We start from the raw sequence: 21,887 nt of genomic DNA, 5'->3' as shown, positions 1-21,887 counted from the left end.
TAAAAAAGCCAAACAATAACATTTTTAAGTTATCTAAGTGACTCATATATCATGTTTAACCTGAGTAGCGAAAGACGGCGGTGGGTTTGAAGACGATTTGCGGGGAGTCCGGTGTTCTCACGGGCTCTAGTGAGCCTTGCCCCCAGCTCGCTATCGAGCTAGTGGGTAAAGAAAACGTCGGAGCGCTTTTGAAAATATTTGGTGTCTTGATAAACTGAGCAGATATTTGAGGTTTACACAGCTACATTCTTGCCTAAACGTTTATTTTGTGACCCAGAAAGAATAATGAGAGTAATATTAAAACTAACTAGCTGCCGCCATTGTTGTAAACTGCGCTATGAATTCTGGGAGACAGCTTCTTCTTCTTCGGGGTTTAACGGCAGCTGGCATCCTTGTACATGCAGTGCTGCCATCTTCTGTTTCAGTCCGTTATTACACTCTTATATCCTACTACTTATTCCTGCGTCTTTTGGGATCTTACAAAGCTTCAAACGACGCGTCGACTATTAAATTAGTCGTCGACGATTTTCATAGTCGACGTAATCGTGACTAGTCGACTAATCGTGGCAGCCCTAAATGCTACCCAGAAAGAGGAGGCCTTTGAGGAATATGAAGCCAGCTCAGTTTTTGACATTCAAAGCTCTGAATGTGACTGCCTTTTGTTCTGGGGAGGCCAGTCCATGACTGATAGGGTTCCATTGTGTGTTTTTCTATCCAGGCATGCTTTCACTGCATGAGCGGTGTGTTTGGGATCATTGTCATGCTGAAAAATGAAGCTGTTGTCTATCAGATGGTTTCCAGATGGTACTGAGTGATGGATTAAAAATCTGATGGTACATTTCTGCGTTCATATTTCCATCAATATTGACAAGATTCCCAAACCTACTGGCTAAAATATAGCCCCAAACCATGTCAGAGTCTCCACCGTGTTTTACAGATGGCTGTAGACACTCACTGTTGTATTCAAAATTTGAATACATCGCTTTATAAGATATGTTGACACTGATTTTCAGTCGTTCTTGTATAATTTGGCATGACTCAGTCCTTTCTCCCCATTTCCCTTCCTTAAGAATGGCTTCTTGACAGCCACACTTCAGTGAAAAGTAGTTGGATCAACAGATCCATCTCTCAGATTTGCTGGGGAGACCACGTTCATGCTTCAAAATCAGTGATTCAAAACTGCTAAAATGTGCTCTGACCTATCCCAAGAGTCTTTGTGGCCAAATAGTCCGATAGATAGCTGACCAGCAGGATTGCAGTGAATCAGTCAGATACAGATGGACAAGCTGAAGCTTTCAGTCTGTAGAGGCAGGTGGGCTGATAAAGTGGGCTGATTGAGGGTGAAGGGTCTGTTGATCTGTGAACTCAGAGATAGCGCTGCACCCATCACTCCCACTGACGGGGATGACATAACCAGGACACTGATAAAGAAGATGGGAGTAGGGCGGATGGTGTGAATAAAAGGCAGGTTATATTGTATACAAACATTACAGTGGACACTCTCCACTGCTGTGACTCAAGATAAAGTCAAAATGGCTTTTTTCTGGTGGAACTTGGTGAACTCTGAGTGTTCTCGTCATGAAAAGTAGTATTTTATAGGTCTAGCACATGGTTACAAGCAATTAGCCTCTCACTTCAAGTGAAGAAGAATACTTAAACAAGGACAAAAGGAGAACCCTTTTATAGAAGGATTAACAGCAGCGAGAGGGCGAATTTCAATAAAATAGTTAATAGTTCGAGTGTTTGTCCATCCAGTCTGAATAAGACTACAACAACTGAGCTGGTTTCATATTCCTCAAAGGCATCCTCTTTCTGGCTAGCTCTTACCTGTCATCTGGAGCTTATTGAGCTGTCTACTGTGTGTGTGTTTTTGTGCACGTGTGTGTTTATAGCAGTAAGGTTAGCCAAGCTTTAAGGCCGTGATCTCACACGACAGAGAAAGGTCCCTTTGAGTGATACAGATCTGGTCGTAGCTCAACCCATAACATTATACCTCCACAGGCTGCTTCCATTAGCTCCACCTATACTCTTTATACTGTAACAGTACTGTGTGTGTCTGATAGCATCAGTGTGACTGGATGTGCCTGCACACTCACAAGCATTGTGTGGGTGTGCATTTTCATATTTCCGAAGAACATACGGTACAAGAACATGCACCTCAGTGTGCTACTGAAAGGACTGTGTGTGTGTGTGTGTGTGTGTGTGTGTGTGTGTGTGTGTGTGTGTGTGTGTGTGTGTGTGTGTGTGTGTGTGTGTGTGTGTGTTTTTGGCGTGCACAAGATTTGGGAAGTGCATATAATTGGGCACCTGCAGCTAAAGTTGGAAAGAAACTTCAGGGTTGATGGAGTTCAACCAAGCAAAAATGTCCAGTCACTGAACATTAAGAATGGGCACAGCAATCAATTTACACACACACACACACACACACACACACACACACACACACACACACACACACACACACACACACACACACAATTTCTGCACTTGTCTTTCATCCACATGTCTGCTTGTCTGGCCCTCCATTAGCCAGTTATTCCAATAAAATACACTATCTCATACATTATCAAATGACAGCACATTCTCACAATAATACTATACCTGTGCTGATTCTGACTCACACACTCGCACACACAGACTCACTCACACAGATGCAGGCTGGGGTAATATACCCATCATATCTGCTGGTGATGAAGGCTGCTGTCATGGGGCAGAAGGTTGTTTTATGATGGTTCATTTGGGCCTGCGTGAGGCAGCAGTGTGAGGCGATGGCAGACGAGACAGGAGGCGTGCTCTCTGTGCTCTGCTTTGTGTAAACTCTGACAGGAGCAGAGTCCCAGTGTCAGACTGAAGCCAGGGGGATTTGGGAGCACCGGGCGGCTCGTTGCAAATCATTGCAAGAGTTTGAAAGGTGTTAAGATGTTAGTGGGTGTAGATGCGACTGAGAAGAGTCTGGCAAAAGTTAAATCTTTCAAGGCGGGGTTGCTGAATTGTCATGTTTTCCAGCTGATATTATAATAACTCGTAATAAGTTTTCTCGTTTGGTTTTCTCTTTTTCTTTCTCTTCTGCAGTATTATTTGATGGCTAATTAGTGCATGTGGTTTTAACTTGGAAGCACACACCCAGCACTGGAAAGGTCTTATGTCTGGATTAGCATGTCTGGCTGCGTTCACTGCTACACTCGCACCTCTCCTGAATGAGCCCTGTAATTGTTTTCCTTTCATTCATAATCAGCCCGTGTGATCAGGATCTGCATAACAAGCTCAGTCCTCGCACTTAGCCCGGTGTGAGTCTAACTGCACTGTGTCATTAATAATACATGTATGCATACATCATTAAGCTGCGTAATTAGCCTGTGTATCTTGTAAATCTGTGTGTGTAAATATGCACATGCATGCTTTGCGTGAGTTTTCCTGTGTGGGAAAATGCTCTTGTGGTGAGGTGGAGCATGAAATACGACAGTAAACACAGGCCGCTATCAGTGATAAAGCTCCGCTCCTGTTATGTGGATGTTTGACTTGTACTTTTACTGTGAGAAAACCAGAGATAAGACCTCAGAAAAACTGAAGGCAATTTGGAGAAATAATTGGGGATTGTGGAGGACAAAGCGAGCTCACGGTTGTAAGCAAGGTTGTGTTTTTGAATGAGGAAGGCTTGAACGGGTGAGGGACAGGAGGACAGGCAGCGAGAGGGATGTGGGAATGGAGGTGTTTAGGGTCTCCCTGTGGAGCGTCTCGGATATGGGAACACGGAGTCGGCCTAATGAAGCGTGGCCGCCCCTCGCTGACTTAACAGGCCTGAGATACAGGCAGGGATGTTGGGGGAACAGAGAAGTCACAGGTCTGATACTCGTCCAGTTTTTGATACAGAAAGAAAGAAAGAGCATAAGAGGATGAGAAGAGCAGGGAACACTCGTTAAAAAAAAGACTTACACCTACTGGATAAACATTTAAGGAACAAAACATTAAAATGACAGTTACGTTGTTCTGGAGGGAGACGACTGATCTTAAAAGGTTTTAAAAGATTATGTTCCTTGATGTGCGCTGGGTCATTTCTGCCGTTGTGGCTTTTGCGAAGCAGCTGATATTTCAACAGGTTTAAGAGCTGAATACTTTGTATGGGAAGAAAATCATAGTGGACTCTTAGCTATTGACGTCATGGGGTTCAATGTTGGGACCGGCAATTTTGTGGTGCCATGGCGGTGCCAGCTTTTTGGCACAAGGAGCAATGCTTTTATTTATTGAATTTTTGCATGAAACTAGTTATAGATTAGAAAGTAGCAGCGCATCAGAGGAAATGGGTGAGTGCAGAGTAATATAAAGTGGGTGTGTGATCACCTGTTTGATAGCACTGCAAACCAAGTTTCTTAGCTAAACTGTTAAAGTCTGTGGCCGTCAAACTCCATTCTCAAATTCATCCAAAATACATTCTTTCTCTGGAACCTCTCACGCATGTACACACGATAAACCCTCGCGTGTCTCCGTTCCCTGTCACTTAAGATACCCAAACTAAGTCTGTCATTATGCTGTCATAGTTGAAGCATTACATCACCAGTCTGTCAGTCTCAGTTGATGTGCAGGCAGCCAAGTGGCGTTCCCCTGGAATAGCACCATTACACAAAGTCTTCATCATAAACCAATCATTCGGACTGCCTCTCCACTTCAATCAGACTATCCGTGGTCTGTAATGGGAAGCGGTTGGATCAGCCAGCACTCCCTGTCCTCTTGTCCCGTCTGTGACCGGCCCTGGAAGCTAAACTGGAAATGGAGATTTAAGAGCAGACACCGAGGTGGAGAACAGGAGATGTTTGTCAGCATTGCCAGTGTTTGCGCAAATGTTTCCTGTTTGGTCACCACATCCAATTGTCCTTTCCTTGCTGATTAAAATGGCTTGCTCAGTTTCCACAGCCCTCAATCTTCTTCACTCAAATCATGAGAGAAGGCAGGTGACTGTGGGCTTGTTTTCAGCGTGCATGGGTGAAAGGTCAAGGTTGAACTAGAAAGTTTGAACAAAACATTAATGAAAAAGTGTTGATAATAAAAGCTGGATTTGGAGATTTAAAAAAATCTTTTTAATCTAACAAATCATAATGTTGATAAACTACGAAACTTGTTCCCAGTTCCAGTTCTCCTCCCCGCTCACCTCCAGTAATGTTTTGCATTTTTAAATAACATTTGGAATGTCTGGCATTTGCCTCATGGTCTCCTCTCCTCTCATTACTTATCGTCACAACCTTTTTGGTTTTAATGCAGTAACAAGTCATGTTATTATTAAATTTATTTTACCAGGAAGTCCCACTGAGAGCAAAACCTGGCCACAGTTACAACTATATAACAGAAGTGTCTCTAAAAAGTTGCAAATGCAACAAAAATATAAATTCACAATATAAAAAATACAAACGCATATTTTAAAAAAACTTCCAAATATTAAACAGCTTCTCAAAAGAAACATCTGCAAGAAAGTCTCCATCACTGCATTCCTTATTATGCTTTTAAATTCACCAACAAATTTAGGCTTTTCTGTAAATTATTCCATGTTCAACATGAATAGTGAGAAAATACTGGTTTCTCGGATCTCTCAGAGCCGTAGCTAGCCTCAGGACTCTACTGCCTCCTTTACCAAATAAATGGGCATACTACACCATCTAGTGGCAGCTCACTAATGCTTAAACCCAAAGAGGACTTGAGTGTATATAATTTTGAATGACAAGCCACTCTCTGCTGAGCCAAAGGCAGAGGATTGCCATAGCAGGTAGCTCCCCCTGCTTTGTTGTAGCAGAATCTTACGCCTTCCTGACCCAACCCTGAAGGGATTTGAACCAGCGCCCTTTCATTTACCGAGCAAATGTGTATATCATTTTGAATGTCAGCTTCTAATGTCTCTTTCTCTCTTGTCTCTTTTCTTTCAGGACACTGATCCCACTATTTGATGAGGACACAGGTCTGCTTCTACTGGCTGGCATGGTAAAAATATATGCTTGAATATTAAATTTGTTGTTATTGGTTATGTTTTTAAATATCAGCTGGAATGACCACACCATTAACATCACCTCTCTGATTCTTATGCAGGGAAACACTGGGATCGATTGCTTTGAAGTCTCTTCCTCCGAGCCTTTCCTCTCTCAAGGTGAAGCTCTGTTTGTTATCTGTCTGTACAGATGTCACAACCAGTCGTCTTTCCTAGTATCCTGATCCATCTCTTCTTCTAATTCTCACATCCATAGTCAGCCACTGTCTGACGGATACCTCAACAAAAGGCGTTGCCCTGGTCCCCAAGCTTGCCTTGGATGTGATGTCCTGCGAAGTTGTGCGTGTGCTTCAGCTGACAGACAGCTGCATCCTGCCGATCAGCTATCAGGTCCCTCGCAAGGTGTGTAGATGCACAGCAATACTTACAGCTCGCAAATAAAGGTGATGGACTTATTTTAAGTTCTCCGTGTTCATTTTTTGTCTTCCAGAATTCAGGTCACGAGTTTCATGACGACCTTTACCCAGACACGGTGGGCACAACCCCAGCCATGTCTGCTGAGGAGTGGTGGAAGGGAGGGAACAAGCAGGTACGTGATCCCTATTTTCAAAAAGCTTAATCCAGTCTTCACGCTGCACAGGAAGCTCAAGCTGTTCGTTTTATTGTAGGTGGAGAGAATTAGCCTGCACCCAGACAAACGTCCCAAACAAAAGGCAGCACCAGCAAAACAGACACCTGCAAAAAAGGAAGTGGCCAGTGGAGGGAGCAAGGAGGTGAGATGCACAATTATTCAAAAGATGGGCAAAATCTCCCAATTTAAACTTGATTTTCTTTTTAAAATACCAGTGGATTGAGGATAGTAATCCCATCTCTCTTCCCCACAGGATCAAGCTCGCGACTGCTCTACCTCCAGCAGTCCTTTGAGCACTCCCAGCAGCAGCGCCGCACCATCTCGCTCTCCTTCCTCCACCTCCGGCCTCTCCTCAGGCTTTGTTCCCAGCCCCAGTCCCAGCCAGAGTGCCAAGGCTTTCCAAAACCTGATGGGTAAAAACAAATTAAAAAACACAAACGCACACTCTTAATTTCTCCTTACCCATGTTGGCGTTTTATCTTTCTTTACACAGTAAGCTGTTAATATTGAATTATTGTTATTTTTTTATTCAGGGCCAACTTCCAAGTTCCGTCATATCCAGGGGACAGTCATGCACCGGGACACGCACATCACCAACATTCGTGGCCTCAACCTGACCACACCTGGCGAGTGTGACGGTTTCTGTGTCAACCGCCAACGTGTGGCAGTGCCCCTCGCCATCTCCGGGGGACAGATTGCCGTATTTGAGGTACAGCAGCAGAAGAAAAATAGAGGGATGTTGTTTAATAAAACTGCAGATCCCGTTTTCCCCTGTAGTTAGTTATATTGAGAAATTAGACATTTGTGTGCTGTATCTATGTGTGTGAGTATTTTTAATCCTTTCCTCAGCGCTCCCAGCCTGGCAAACTTCCAGATACAGCCCTGCCCACCATCCAAAACTCTGTCAATGTGGCTGACTTTGCTTGGGACCCCTTTGACACACATAGACTTGCTGTCGGTGAGTGCATATGCACTTTAGGGTAAATTGGAAGTGTCTCAGTATGTATTTAACCTGCTTGTCTCTCTCTCTGTGCATGCTAGCTGGTGATGATGCTAAGATCCGGGTTTGGCAAGTACCAGAAGGCGGGTTGAAAGAGACCCTAACTGAACCTAAGATCATCATGCAAGGTAGAGTTTTATTTATTGCAAGTTAGAAGGTATGCAGATGTTTGTACTGCGTGTTCCCTTGCAATACACTTTGCATTCCCTCCAATCTGTAGTTTACAGAAAAAGAGAGATGATCTGAGAGTGCGTGTGGTGCATTTCTCTACTGAAAAGGCAGAACTTTAGCCAAACTGCCACTGACTGCGAGCAGTCAGTTAGTAGAGAGCCTGGTGAAGGAGGTCCTAACTGCAGTGATACCAGTTATTTTGTGCTTTGGTTACATTGTGATGTTATCGACGGTACCTGAGATTGCATCAAAGTTAAAGTGAGGACATTTAAGTTTGAGTTTCAAAAGTAGTTCAAAAAGAAATTCGCACCACGCTCCTTAACAACATTACAGACAATACTGACTTCTGAGGCGACACTTTGCAGGCCACACAGAGAAAATCTACTCCATCACGTTCCACCCTCTGGCCAGTGGACTCCTGGTTTCTTCATCATATGATCTCACAGTCAGACTGTGGAACCTAGAGACCGGAAAACAAGTCAAAGTTCTCGATGGACACCAGGACCAGGTGAGTGATCAAGAAGTACATGAGGTTAAATACAGAAACACTTTGTGATTTCATTCTGTGTTTAAGAAGCCAAAGAAAATGATGCCGTATGTGCAGACTGTCTGCACCTATTTGGATATCTGGATCAGTTTCCATACAATGTCCTGATGAAAACCTGATCATCTTAAAATTCCTGATTTCTTCTTCATCTTCTCTTGTGCTCCTCTTTGTGGATCTCATCAGGTGTTTGGCATGGCGTGGAGCCCAGATGGGAAGCTTCTGGCTACAGTTTGCAAGGATGGGAAAGTTCGTATCTACGATCCTCGCAAATCCACTTCACCTGTGCAGGTGTGTATCACCAACTTTCTAGAAATGATTTGTGTTTTGTGAAAATAGGACAAATCCACACATCTGAGCCTCGTTTTTGAATTCTAGTACACTAAGAAACAGACTCCTACAACATATCGACTTGTTGTGCTCATTTCCAGCTCTATATTTGATATTCTTGGGCTCTACTACAGTAGTTTCACATGATTTACAGCTCAAAGAAATGCTTGCATGTATTTTCGCCAGGTGCTCAGATTTCCTTAAAGCCATTAAGTCGTTAAGTCTGCCTATCTGGGGACACCGACAGACACTTAAATGCTAATTTCGCTCTTCTTTCAGGAGGGCCCGGGGCCTGAGGGCCACAGGGGAGCTCGTGTGGTGTGGGTCTGTGATGGCAAGTACTTGCTGGTGTCTGGATTTGACAGGTACTGCAAATGTCAGAGAGTTTTTAAGCAGGCAGGTTGTTGGAGCACCAACGAGAAAGTCACAGGAGAACTTGTCTACTCACTCTTTTCCTTCTTCTACAGTCGCAGTGAGAGAGGACTGTACCTGTACTCTGCTAGCTCCCTGTCCTCTGGGGCCGTATCCAGTGTTCCTGTAAACGTCTCCCCTTCCACACTGATCCCATACTATGACCCCGACACCAGTGTCGTCATCCTAACTGGAAAAGTGAGCACACAAACAGAAATATTTACTCTCCATAGCCATTGTTCCATGAAATAAGATTTAACCTGACTGTGTTTCTTTGTCAGGGTGACACCAGAGTGTACATTTATGAGATCGTCCCTGAAGATCCATATTTTATTGAGTGCAGCAGTTTCAATTCTCCCGAACCACATAAGGTGTCACAATCGCTCCCTTTATGTTTCATTCATTGTTTTCCGCTTCTTTTTAAGTTAACTGGATATCGTTGAACTAAATCAAAATGTTTCCTGTTTGCAGGGTTTGGCCTTTCTGCCTAAGACTGAGTGCAATGTTCGCGATGTGGAGGTAGCTGTTGGACTGATGCTCACCAAGACAACCATAGAGCCAGTGGCCTTCAAAGTGCCAAGGGTCAAGGTGAGCCAACTGCATCACCTTGTGGCCAACTTGGAACATTACATGCTTTCCCCTCCTGATGCTTTTTCTAAAAAGTAACTGTAGCTCTTATTAGACGCTGTATACCTAATTGTGTATGGCTTTTTTGTGTCTCCAGAAAGAGTTTTTCCAGGATGATGTGTACTCAGACACAGCGGTGTGGTGGGAACCAGCACTTACTGGCTCTGCCTGGCTCTCCGGCTCCAACGACCAACACAAAAAGATCAGCTTGAAGCCTAAAGACATGACGCCAGGTGCAGGCAACGACACAAAACATATACACACATGCCCTTATCTAGCATGCCTGTCACTCCAAATCAAGATTCTTACATCTACAGTCTGCGTGTCAGCACTAGACATGTCTTGGTATGTTTATTCCCCATCCTCTAGTGAGTGAGGCCCCCAAAGAGGCTCCAGTGAGGAAATACCTTCCCTCATCTGTTTACCTGGAGGAAAAAACTGATGAACAGAAGAAAGACGAGGTGAAAAGAAGCTCAAATACTGTATACTTTTATTTCGAATAGATCTCCAAAGTTTAAGTATTTAATACTTATTCAGTACGTAATAAATTATTAATAAATGTGTGTGTGATCCAGCTTCTGAATGCCATGGTGGCTAAGCTGGGAAATATGGATGACCCACTACCACAAGAGTCCTATGAGGGGGTGGATGAAGATGAGTGGGTAAGTGAATGTGATCAAAATATGAATGTGTGACTTTGATGTTTCTTTCTTTCTGAATAAATACTGATTGGTTCAAAAATGCTGATGTTGAACTAACAGGAACACATTTAATCAGTCAGTCAACCTCAAGGAGCATCAATCTCTGCAGTTAGGAAGCGTAAACCACTGTTTCACTTGTTTTGGCTCAAATTAAAGTGACAACAGGTGCACTGTGCAACATTGTGTAACACACCCTCAACACTGGAAACTGTGCTGAGAGGCACGGCAAACAATCGGGAGAAGCCGGACAACCTGAGCAACCTGAACGAGCTGCAGGTGCCGTCTTGTGTTACCAGTAATGACAGCGCAAAACTTGAGAAAAATCAGTCAGGAGTTGATAAGGAGAGCACCGTGGTGTGTCGGCACCACCTGCAAAACCATTCCCTTTTAGGCCACTATAACTCTCATCTGATTGAGCATGTGTGGGTCAAAAGGCTGCAGAGGCCTGCGTGTCATTTTCTGTCATTCCTTCCTATCCACTCTCTACTGTCCTGTGCAATAAAGGCTAAAAATGATAAAAACATCCCCTTTTTAAGGATGTCTTGTTGTTTTCTCTCCAGCGCACCTGTTTTCACTTTAATTTGCACCAAAGCAGATGCGATGCACAATGAGTCACAATAGCTTATGCATCCTAACTGGATAGATTGCTATCGCTGAAGTTTAACTGACTTTGTGTTACACTGTGACAGTCAGGTGTTCCGCTGTTTTTAGCATGGTGTTGAAGAGGTAAATTCGGATTTTTATTCCCTTGCAGCTGACCCAGAAAGCTTTATGACCAATAAACATGGATGTTCTGTCAACACTTTTTTAAATGCATTAAATAGTTTGCTGTGATTACTGTCAGACAGAAGGGTCAGTAGAGACTGAAGGTAAGTTGCAAGCCAGGGTTGTACTTTTGCTAACTTTTGTTTCTTTGTCATTTAGGACGATTAATGGGGATGTGCCTTTGGTCCAGTCGCCGTGCCAACAGCAGATAGAGGAGAACAGCTCCAGTGTTATATTGCCAGTCACTTCATCGGTGTACATCTCAGCCTACTGAGCACACACAGATTGCTGCATCATTACTGCACAATAACTCCATCATTTTTTGAAAAAAAAAACAACTCCTTATCTTCTGTACAACCTTCTGGTTTCAGTACTGTATGCATGATATCATCTGTTGATCTCTATATCATCAAATTTGATTTTTTGAAATCATTCTGGGTTAAAAACATTTTTTTGTGTGCATAAAGAAATAATATCACTCTTTTCACAGTATTAATGGGAAGAAATCACCATCCAGTACAGCAATATTTATCAGGATATACAATGAAGCCATCTCAGTCATATTGCTTTAGAACAATCATAGGAACAATAATAGTGCTATATGCTACATTACCAGTTAACTCTGAGTGCTCAAAACCAGGCCGACCCGTGGTTTACTCTCACATCAAGCAAGTTTTAAATATCACACATGTACTTTTCATCTGTTTTTCTCTCTGTGTGATCATGGTTTGATAATGTGATACACGCTGGCAGTATCCTGAAGTACAAAAAAAAAAAAGAAAATGTTTGTTTAGGTTTACATGTCAAAAAACAACCTGTACCTACACAGTGGACCACTGCTTGTATTTTATACTGGCCAGTCATGGCAGCGTGCTCAGCTCTGCAATAAAAAATGTTATATGGCAAAAAAAAAAAAAAGATTTTTACGTCACCCAGCTGATAAAACCAATTGTCTTCCTGTTAAGTTGGGTTAAATCCACACGCTCACACATGCACAAGCACAAGTTTAGCAGCAAAAATCCACGCTGAGGATAAAACAGGTTCGCCAGTTTTCATGTTTAGCCATGAGCTGGAGTTTCTATTTACAGCAACATTACGTTATCTTCTCTTTATTAGCTGATATTTGCCTCGGAAGCCATTCTAGCATAATTAGGTGCCAGGTACATATGATTCAATTTATGGCCAGTAGTAGTCTCATAGTTGGCGATCAAAGGTCAATACAAATAAACCACTTGCTTTTGAGTTTTAAGACAGGGCTTTATATACTTAAGGATGATTGTGTCTTTCTTTTTATTTATCGGGCAGATTAACTTTTAATTTAGACTCTTGTCGGTGTTCTGACTGTTTCGGGGATCTCCCTCATTAAATGAGCTAATTTTAGTATCTAATTTTTCCTACTAACAACTTATGATGGTGTTAATTAGACAACAGTACAGTATTAATAATTTACAATGCAGCCGTCATGTAGTTTCTTTGTAGAGCTACAGCGGTACCTTCAGTAATTCAGGCTTGATCTCACAAAGTATGTTTACAACCTCTGATGGACCGAAATGTTTACTTTGCTTAGGTGTCGTCAGGTTTTTTGTGATGTATACTGTAAGTGCTTGTGATTCTCAAAGGCCATACTTTTTCTTCCTACTTTTGGATCAGATAAACTTGCCTTCCATTTGTTTTTATACAGTGAGTAAAGGTTTGTTTTGTTTCTGTCTTACTTTTTTCAACATTGTCTTGCAATAAACACCTTTTAAACTCATTTCTGCTTGTCTCTGTATGACTAAGAAAACTAGTCGATATGTGATTTTTTTTTTTTAAATCCCCACTAACATTTGGTTTAATGTCCCTTAGCAAGGTTTCGTTTCCATCAATAAGTTTCTGGGATAATTCTAGCTGAATTTTTGACCACTGTACTTGGCAGAATTGGTAGAGTTAGTTTAAATTGGACTTTTAAACTTTTAAATCTAATCCACAAATATAAATAGCTTTGAGATTTGGGTTTTGGGAAGGCCATTCCAGAAGTTTAATGTTAGCCTACTTTATCCTGATATGAGTTTGGAAGCATTATCCTGTTGGAACGCCCAGTAAAAGAAATCATTAAAAGCCCCAAGTACCATAAAATTCATGCCCATGATGGTTAACAGTAGCTGCAGTTAAACTGTATTTGCAGCTTCAGTTCATTATAACTTCATATGTACTTTATTTTGTTTGGCCTGACTTTTTCCGTCCTGTGTTAATTCACATCACCATTTTTTCTTGTGAGTCAAACAGTTTATAAGCTGCGTTTTTCAACATAGTTATTTTTTTAGCACTTAAGTTATTGAATTCTTTTATTGCTAATTATACAGTGTCAAGGAACATTTACCAACATATTTATTTTAATCAGTAGAGTTTAGTCATGTATACTCGTTTAATTTTATCGTCTTACTGTTTTGAATGAAAACTGCACTTTGACTTCCCGACCAGCAGGTGTCAGTGTTCAATTTTTCTCCGTCCAGCCGAGCCGTCTTCAATTTGATATTGTCGACTCTTCCTTGAACTCTGACCTGTCTGTAACCTTCAGCGTGCATGTGAAAACAGAAGAGACGTGCTGTTAGCTGAAGCTTTATTAATATTATTATTGTTGTTATTATTATATCATGGTAAGAGTATATTTGATACTTTTTGTGTTAATGTGCCAACACTGTTAGAGACTGCGGTTATTCCGGAAGCTTCCCTTGTGTGTTTGTCGCACATAAGACGTAAGACAGCTGTGCCTCCTCTTCACTGAGAGGTCTTTAATTTGATTTAGGGTTAAATTTAAACAGTTTTTAGTAAAGTCACATCCAGAAAGGATGTAGACGTGTGTGGAAAGCGTGTCGCTGTTTACAGATGTAATGCAGGTGTTGTTGACTGTAAAGTCACTTCTGGGTGTTTTTTGTGATTAACTCCGTCATTCCTGATGTTTTTTTTTCTCCTGTTGTAGGCTAAATATCTCGCACAAATCGTGGTGATGGGAGTTCAGGTGGTGGGACGTGCATTCGCTCGTGCTTTGCGACAAGAATACGCAGGTATGACCCGGAGTTAGTCGATTATTCGATTCTTGCGCAGAATACATTGTTACAAAGTACTAACCTAGTTTAACACCTGGCATAAGGTAATATAAGAAGTATCAGTTTACTTTCAGTAATATAGGGCCACACCCTGGCTGTAAGGTAAATTGTGCACACCATTATAGTTTTAGTTACCTTAGAAGCACATTTTGTAATTTTCAGACAAATGTTGCACACAAAGTCACAAGTCTGATCAGCATTTTTTTTTAAATCACCATTACATGTTCACTGGCCTCATGTCTGCCTTTAATTCTTCATGGCATAGGTTCACGAAGCTGCTGTAAATATTCCTCAGATCAGTTCTCTATTGGATTTAGATCTGAGGACTGTTGGAAGCAGGGAGGGATGGACATGGTCAGCAACAATACTAAATTAGCAGCCGGTGTTGTCTTCTGCTGCTGTAGCTCACCTGCTTCAAGCTTTGATGTGTCCTCTGCCTACCTTAGATCTAATGAGTGATTCTTTGAATTACTGTTGCTTTCCTGTCAGCTCAAAGCAGTCTTCCCATTCTCAATGTTGATGGCCTCGGGCATCAGCCAAGTACTTTCACCTAGACATCAGCCTGGATATTTTCTCATTTTTTAACATTCTCCGTAAACCCTACGTATGGTTATGTGCGAAAATCATAGTAGATCAGCATGCAATATTTGAACTTCAGCATGTCATCTTGACCACATCTGCATGTCTCAGTGCATTGAGTTGTTGCCATGTAATTGGCTGATTAGATAGATCCTGGCGTTAATTAATGGGAACTAATGTACCCAAGTGGCAGGTACTGTAGGTGTATGTGTGTCTGTGTGCATGTGAATCACATTTGTTTTTGTTGTGTTTTGCTACACAGCCAGTCAAGCTGCAGCGCAGGCCAGGGGCCGTTCGGGTCAGGAGTCGGCCGCAGCCTCCAGCATCACTGGAATTAGTTTGCAAGAGGCCCAGCAGATCCTCAATATCTCCAAACTTAGCCCTGAAGAGATTCAGAAGGTACAGTCACACTAGTGATCCTTTTAGATCCTTTTAAGGTTGAAATTGGTCTGGAGATCTTAGAAGCTTTTTTTTTTTTAAATACCATCTGATGTGGAAGCTTTTTACTCTTACACAGTTATTAAAACAAATACAGTAGTTTGGTTAGTTTACCGTCAAAGATTGCATGGAAGGTAAACCATCTCTAAAGTGGTCATCAAGTAATGGAATTTTTTTTTTAGCGTTTGCTTAACACTAGAACACTAACATCGGGTATATTTTACATGACAATTCCCATCAACAATACATGGCAAGCTGAAGTACTTTTCTTTTACTTCTGAATCTCTGATGTCATGTCACTGATGTGATTTGATAGAATATTTGGTTAAAAAGTGTGTGTTTCTGCTGGGAATAATTAAATGGAGTCAGATGCTGTCACTAGAATACTAATACTGAAGCATTTCTCTTCACCAGAACTACGAGCACCTTTTTAAAGTCAATGACAAGTCAGTGGGCGGTTCCTTTTACCTACAGTCAAAAGTAAGTGCTCTAAACGTGCATTCACTTTCACTTTCCAGACATTTTTTTAAATGTGTACAGTTAAGGCAGCATGAACATAAAAATTGGTACATTGTTTTTGCTTGTCTAAAGATGAAATCAGCACCAAAAAATAAATAAATAATTAAAAAGTACAATTTTATACCTGTAGGTGTCAGAGTTTTGAGTCTCAAACTCAGATCTTTCTTCTGCCAGATATTGTGAAGACAGAACTAGCTGTTCTAAAAGGTTTTTTAAACTGTTGCAAAAGGCATTTTCACCCTTTTTTTGCTGTTCTCTTGGGTTCTGATGATGCAACGACGAATCCAAACAAACCAAAAGGAATCTCTACCAAGAGGCTGAGAACATTCGCTCCACTTATTGGTCAGATGTGTCTGAGAACTGAGGAAGTATCGAAATAAAAGATATATATCATGTCAATTTAAAGTGGCACAACATCAGAGTTGGCATTTGCTCATAATGGTGGAAATGATAGAAATACACCAAAACCATAACTTTGCTCTTTGTGTTGAATTTCCGCTCATTCACACTTTGCTTGGGGAAAACACTCAGCAGAATAAAGTAGTTCATGTTGATCATGTAGCACAGATCATGTGACGGTTGCAGGTTTCAGTGCCCTGCCTTCTTCCACAATACAAAGTTAACTGGTCATACGAGCTGTTTAGTTCCTGAGGGAAAACTAACCAGTCTGATCAGACTGAACTAAAGAGTGATGATGTTAAATGACTCTGATGCTGACAGATTCCCTCAGAAACTGTTTATTCTCAGAGATGCTGTTTGTGTTCAAAATACCTGTTTTAATATATTTTTTAATTAAATTATAAATACACTGTTTACTATATTAATCATTCACATTGAGTGAATCCTCTCCATGGTGAGCGCACAGTGCTGTGGGAAAGTATTTTCCCTCTTCCTCATTTTTTTGTTTTTGGTTTTTTGTGTACTTGTAACTTCCAAAACTTTTATCTTCTATTTTTCTGTTCCCTAAACTTTTAAAATTTCTAGATTAACATGCAAAAGATAGATAATATCGATCTATCTTTGCTTATTTTCTCTGAATTTTTAACTTGAAGGCATCAAAATGTGTCCGTTCCAGTTACGATGCAAACGGTTGTAGTGGCAACTTGATTTAAAAACTCCACTATGTTCACAAGAAAAAAAGAATTGCCACAGGCTAAAGACAGAAAAGTCACTGTGGGGCAGATTTCACTGGCTGACTGGTCAGATCGGACCAAAGTCCATGTTTGAAAGCTCAGTGTTTTTTTCGCTCTCAGGACCAGCCTGATAGTTTCTATGACAGATGTGCAAATACAAACTTCTCACTCCTATTTTAGTCTTCTCATTGAATATCAAGTAACACGTGGGTGGAGTCGACTCTTTGTAATGAGTAATGTTTGACGTTCAGTCAGTTGCTCTGTACTTCCTCTTTACTGTGACTAATTTGTATTTTAAAAACATTGAAGTCACCTCTTTCTCTTTGTCATCACTGTTATTGTTTGTGTGTAGGTGGTGCGAGCAAAAGAGCGTCTGGACGAGGAACTAAGTATACAGAAAAAAGAAGAAAAGCAGCAATCACAGCAGAACACGGAAACATGAAGGACAAAGCGATGCCCGGTCTTTCCTCTCCCCATCCTCTGTAAATTATAACCCAATTAAAAGTCTTCTCCTTTTCTCTAGTTTTGACTTTGTGACACTTTTTTTTCCAAGCAATGAGGTGCAAAAAAGGAAACTATAATTCTAAACATACAATTTTAGCTTATGTGCTGAATTTAACTGCATCGAGTTGAATGTTAATCAGGTTATTCTGGGTGGGTTTTCACCTGTTTTAATGTATATGTGAGATAGAAATGAAAATGCACACAGAAGTATCAAATGCAGCTTTATTAAACATTTTTTTGTTTTCATTGACATTATTATCAATATCGTAATAAAATTCCTCTAAAACAGGAGAACGCCGCTATGTTGTACCAATTGGAGACTTTTACAACTCTAAAATTCTGCATGTTCGACCATAGAACATGACGCCAGGAAAAAAAAATATATTTTCATATAATCATTTTCTTTTTCATAGTGTATAACTTCTATATTTACCTATAATAATAAAAAGGCACTTGGAAAAATTAAAATACTGACATAATATCTCACAAATGTGCAAAAAAACAGAACTTGGAACAGGCCTTGCGTGGCCTTAGTCTTATCATTAACCCTTTGTGCAACGCCGTAGCGCTTTCGGTCAGCGGCACCCCTTTTACCCTGACCCGACTCGCTGACAGCTTTTTGCCCTGGATTTCAGCTCCATGCGTCTCAACGTGAAGTGTTAAAATCTGCAGGAACGCGTACCACTTTTTCTTTTTATGCTATATGAAAAATAAGATTTTAGAATTCAGACATTTTAGCGACTCCGAATGACTTTTTACAATGACTTTGTTCCCAAAAACAACCGACGAATAACGCACTACGCTGAGAAAAGACGTGACAGCATCACCTTATCTACACTCGCTATAAAGGGGGGAGGGGGGCGGTTTATTACAGGCTGAGCTCAAAGGGTTAATGGATCGTACAGCTTATTTAATATTAAAGATGGGTGGACCCTGGAAGGATCCGTGTCAGTATCGTTCAGACTTCTGCAGCCACGCAGAGTCTCTGTCCCTGGCTTCGACCAGCAAGAGGAAGAGACAGACAGGGGAGGTGGAGGAGGAAGAGGAGAGCCGCAGCATCTGTGGGTTTCACTGTTGCCATGGAAACCGTGTCTAGCCTACTTAACACCTGTTTTGGTGACATCACACGCCAGGATTGTCCACTCAAAGAGCGAGAAATTCTTTTCAATTCAATGCCCACCCGGACTCCAAAGACAGGCCAATGGTGTGTGTGTGTGGTGTTTTTTGGGGGGGGGGTCTCTGAGATAATAATGACTAACAAAATTACTGAGGCAGAAACACAGGTAGGCTGTGAATCCTGGTGGACCTGTGGGCAGCACAAACTCAGGCACGGGGGTTTATACTTCTTTTGTTTGCTGTGAAAGTGGCCTTTTTACTATCCCTGTCAAAACAAGAAAAGCTTTTTGGCCGGGAGGTGGGGGAGTTGAGCCTGTAGGTTTAATCTATAAAAAAAAAAAGAAAGAAAAAAGCCCAGAGGGCAGCTAGAGTTCAGTGGCCTAGTTTTCTGCAGGCTGGTATGCCTCTGAGTGGCTGCCACATTGGGCACAGCACAGCGACTTCAGAGCTGAGAGGGCCGTTTGCTGGGGTAGGTGGCCAGATGGAGAGTGGCTGCGCTGCACAGCCATCCTCCACTGGCATACAGCCTCTGCTCTCATCTCTCCCCGTCCCTTGTCTATTCATTTATTCATTCAGCCAAGCCTTTCTCTTTGCTCTCACGCTCTCTCAGTGCTGCCCAACATTTCACAGTCAGATGTTTTCCTTTTTGTTGTTTTTTTGTTTCGGATACTCTCTCAATAAAGACATTTATTATGCTCACACTCCCTCAGTGGCACACACCGGTGTGTTTGTCTTGGAGGACTGTAATGTCAAAGCAGTGGTTCCAACCTTTTGGCTTAAGACAAAAGGGATCAAATCTGCAGTTATGGCCTCGAAATCAGGGTTGCCAGGTTTTGGTAGAATCTGTAAAGTTTTGGAAGTGCTGCCTCTTGTTTGTTCTGCATGAAAATTGCACACATCATTCATTTGAACCCAAACCTACTGAACAGATTACAGATCACTGTGTCTGCCACCTTGTCTTTTTGCACAGTGTATGGTCTTAGTCTTAATATATGTTCAGCAGATCCCCCAAACACTGATACCGTTCCTTACAACACGGTTTCATTTTAACTCTAAGAAATTTAACAGCGTCGCCCTTTACATATCAATAAAGACGTTGTTTGACGATCATTAGAGCAGGTTCTATGTTTTTTTCCAAGGGTAGCCTTGGTAAGCTGTATAGGCAGAGCTCACTTCTGATTCAAACCCAGTCATTTTGCTCTGGAAGCAGATCTGCAATATGACAGAAAAGACTCAGATCAAAGAGAAACAAAGGTTACCCATAGAAGGCATCCAAGGGGGAGGAGTTAAGGAGTTTGTGACACTGTATAGGAAACCACACTGAGGACTTAACTGTCTCTGTGAGGTTACGCTCGGGAAAGGCAGTGTGTTAAAGTACATGATAACATACTACAATGGAAAAAATTGGCCATAGGTGTGAACAGTGGTCTGTCTCTCTGTTAGCCCTGTGACAGACTGGTGAGCTGTCCTTTTGCCCAGTAAAAGCTGGGATACACGCCAGCACCCCTACTAATCCTGAAGAGGATGGATGGGTGGATGGCAGCACTAGATGATAGAGATCACTTGAATTATTAAAATGATCCTGAGGGGCAAAAGAATCACACTGGATTCATTATTCTAGAAAGACTAAAGATTATTCACATATAGGTCTAATGGCAAAATAACGGGCTGGCAAACAGACTTAGTGTCATCCACTGATCTACTGAAGCATTTTTAAAGTTTTTAAAAATTATTACCCGACCCTTCAGATTTATAATAATATCCCTTTTGTCTCCCAGATGTCAGATTGGGGACCACTGCTGCTGGAAAACCAACCAAAGCTCTCCCTCTCTTCGACTCTTCGACCTCTCGAAAGACTCATCCTCGACAGCAGAAAGCTGATTTGCAGAGAAGCCATGACAGAACACAAGAAGCATCTTCAACATTAGAAAAAATGTCTCGTCTGAACAACAGCAAAACAAAAAGAGAGAGAAAAAAAACACGAAACAGCAATAACTAAATGTATCGCCCCCTTGGATAAAGTGATGAAAAAAGGAGACAGCCAATGAAGCGGAAGGAGAGGGGAGAGATGGAGGAGTGAAGAGAGAGGAGGGCTGGGGTTTATGTCAGTCTCTTGAGGGAATGTTCCTTGTGTTATGATCCTCCTCTCCCGCTCCTCGACCTCTCTCTTCTGTGCACGCAGCAATCAAAGTCAGTGTCACGGACAATTACTGAGCGACAGGCGTCTGGAAGGACCCACAGCAGGAAAAAAAACCGGACTGAGAGCAAAACAACTGATCAAAGAACCGTGTAACATTTCATAAGAACACACAAGGGATATAGTTTGTGATAAGTGCATGTCGACAGCTTTATCAAACCATGAGAAGTTTCCCAGAAGTTAAATGAGTCTTTTTTTGTTGTTGTTTTGTCCATTTTTGCCCCTTTGGACAGAGTAAATTGAGGCAGTTTGCAATAGTGTGGCTTCATATTCAGTCCAGCTGTATGTGGCACTGAGTGCACAACACCCCCCCGCCCAAACACACCTCCACCCCTCCTCTGTGGCACAATGTGAACATCCCGCTTGCAGTTTTCCAGGTACTTTTGGCACAGCGTGAAAACTTGTTGAACTCAGGACAAATATTTGACCGACGGCTCCGGGTTGGACCTCGACTGGACGACCACCTGTTTTTCACAGCTGGTTTTGGGTCGGGTTACTTAAAAAAAAAAAAAAATACAAGACAGTAGTGTTTATCGCCACAGTGGCCCTTTCATACGCAAGATGGCCGTGTTGATTCAATTACGAGAAAGCAGCTGGACAATCCAAGAGAAAAAAACAGTGCTAGTTCTGTAAAAGGCAAGCAGGATGTCGTGTGTGTCACGTCCTACTAGGAGGGGGGTTGGAGGGTGTCGGCTACACCACAGTGCCTTAAATCTCACTTGAAAATCGATTGGTGATTGCCAGGTGATGTAACACCGTTTGTCTATGTTATGTCTTCAGTTTGCTCCGTGCCCCTAAAAGCCCCTAGTCTGCACACCTCGTACACATTCTGGTGGACTAGGCTGGTCTGTGTTGGTCACCCTCTCCCCAAACTGGGGACAGATTGTCAATAGTTAGCAGCAGTTTTGAGGTTTCGATACTATAGCCAGTTGACGCTATTATTCGCTGTGTTTAATGGTCTCGTCACCCCGCACAAATACATTTGAGTTCACTTGCTTTGGTTTGGCAAGCTTGTCTGGATCATATTAATCACAGCGTCCTGCGAGAAATAGGTCAAAACTTTAAAGTGATTTGAGAATCCCCCTGTTTGCCTAAATGTGAGCGCGTCACTTATTTTGTGTGTGTGTGTGTGTGTGTGTGTGTGTGTGTGTGTGTGTGTGTGTGTGT

The 21,887-nt window shown here is 41.9% G+C and overlaps 2 protein-coding genes across 2 annotated transcripts in view; both read left to right on the top strand.

The window, feature by feature from the left end:
* coro7 (coronin 7) overlaps positions 1-11,523 on the top strand; it is a 104,532-nt gene extending 93,009 nt beyond the window's left edge. Inside the window, exons 10-28 of the mRNA XM_085352447.1 lie at positions 5,910-5,964; positions 6,070-6,127; positions 6,225-6,370; positions 6,459-6,557; positions 6,637-6,741; positions 6,853-7,012; positions 7,133-7,308; positions 7,449-7,557; positions 7,641-7,727; positions 8,136-8,278; positions 8,501-8,605; positions 8,924-9,009; positions 9,112-9,253; positions 9,337-9,426; positions 9,527-9,643; positions 9,780-9,915; positions 10,052-10,143; positions 10,258-10,344; positions 11,308-11,523. Of these exons, the coding sequence (XP_085208573.1) occupies positions 5,910-5,964; positions 6,070-6,127; positions 6,225-6,370; positions 6,459-6,557; positions 6,637-6,741; positions 6,853-7,012; positions 7,133-7,308; positions 7,449-7,557; positions 7,641-7,727; positions 8,136-8,278; positions 8,501-8,605; positions 8,924-9,009; positions 9,112-9,253; positions 9,337-9,426; positions 9,527-9,643; positions 9,780-9,915; positions 10,052-10,143; positions 10,258-10,344; positions 11,308-11,316 (2,002 nt within the window). The 3' untranslated portion in view covers positions 11,317-11,523. The remainder of the gene's footprint in view (positions 1-5,909; positions 5,965-6,069; positions 6,128-6,224; positions 6,371-6,458; positions 6,558-6,636; positions 6,742-6,852; positions 7,013-7,132; positions 7,309-7,448; positions 7,558-7,640; positions 7,728-8,135; positions 8,279-8,500; positions 8,606-8,923; positions 9,010-9,111; positions 9,254-9,336; positions 9,427-9,526; positions 9,644-9,779; positions 9,916-10,051; positions 10,144-10,257; positions 10,345-11,307) is intronic.
* Positions 11,524-13,699: 2,176 nt separating this feature from the next.
* Positions 13,700-17,393, top strand: pam16 (presequence translocase associated motor 16). Its single transcript, XM_085352446.1, has 5 exons — positions 13,700-13,784; positions 14,108-14,192; positions 15,076-15,212; positions 15,666-15,731; positions 17,256-17,393. Exons 1-5 carry the CDS (start codon positions 13,782-13,784, stop codon positions 17,343-17,345), a joined length of 381 nt encoding a protein of 126 aa, XP_085208572.1. The 5' UTR covers positions 13,700-13,781; the 3' UTR covers positions 17,346-17,393.
* Positions 17,394-21,887: the final 4,494 nt, after the last annotated feature.

The sequence above is a fragment of the Diplotaxodon limnothrissa genome, linkage group LG4 (genome assembly GCF_057381915.1).
Source record: "Diplotaxodon limnothrissa isolate DT_005_m linkage group LG4, D_limnothrissa_male_GT1.1, whole genome shotgun sequence".
NCBI classification, from domain to species: domain Eukaryota; kingdom Metazoa; phylum Chordata; class Actinopteri; order Cichliformes; family Cichlidae; genus Diplotaxodon; species Diplotaxodon limnothrissa.
This window is presented reverse-complemented; position numbering and strand designations above follow the sequence as displayed.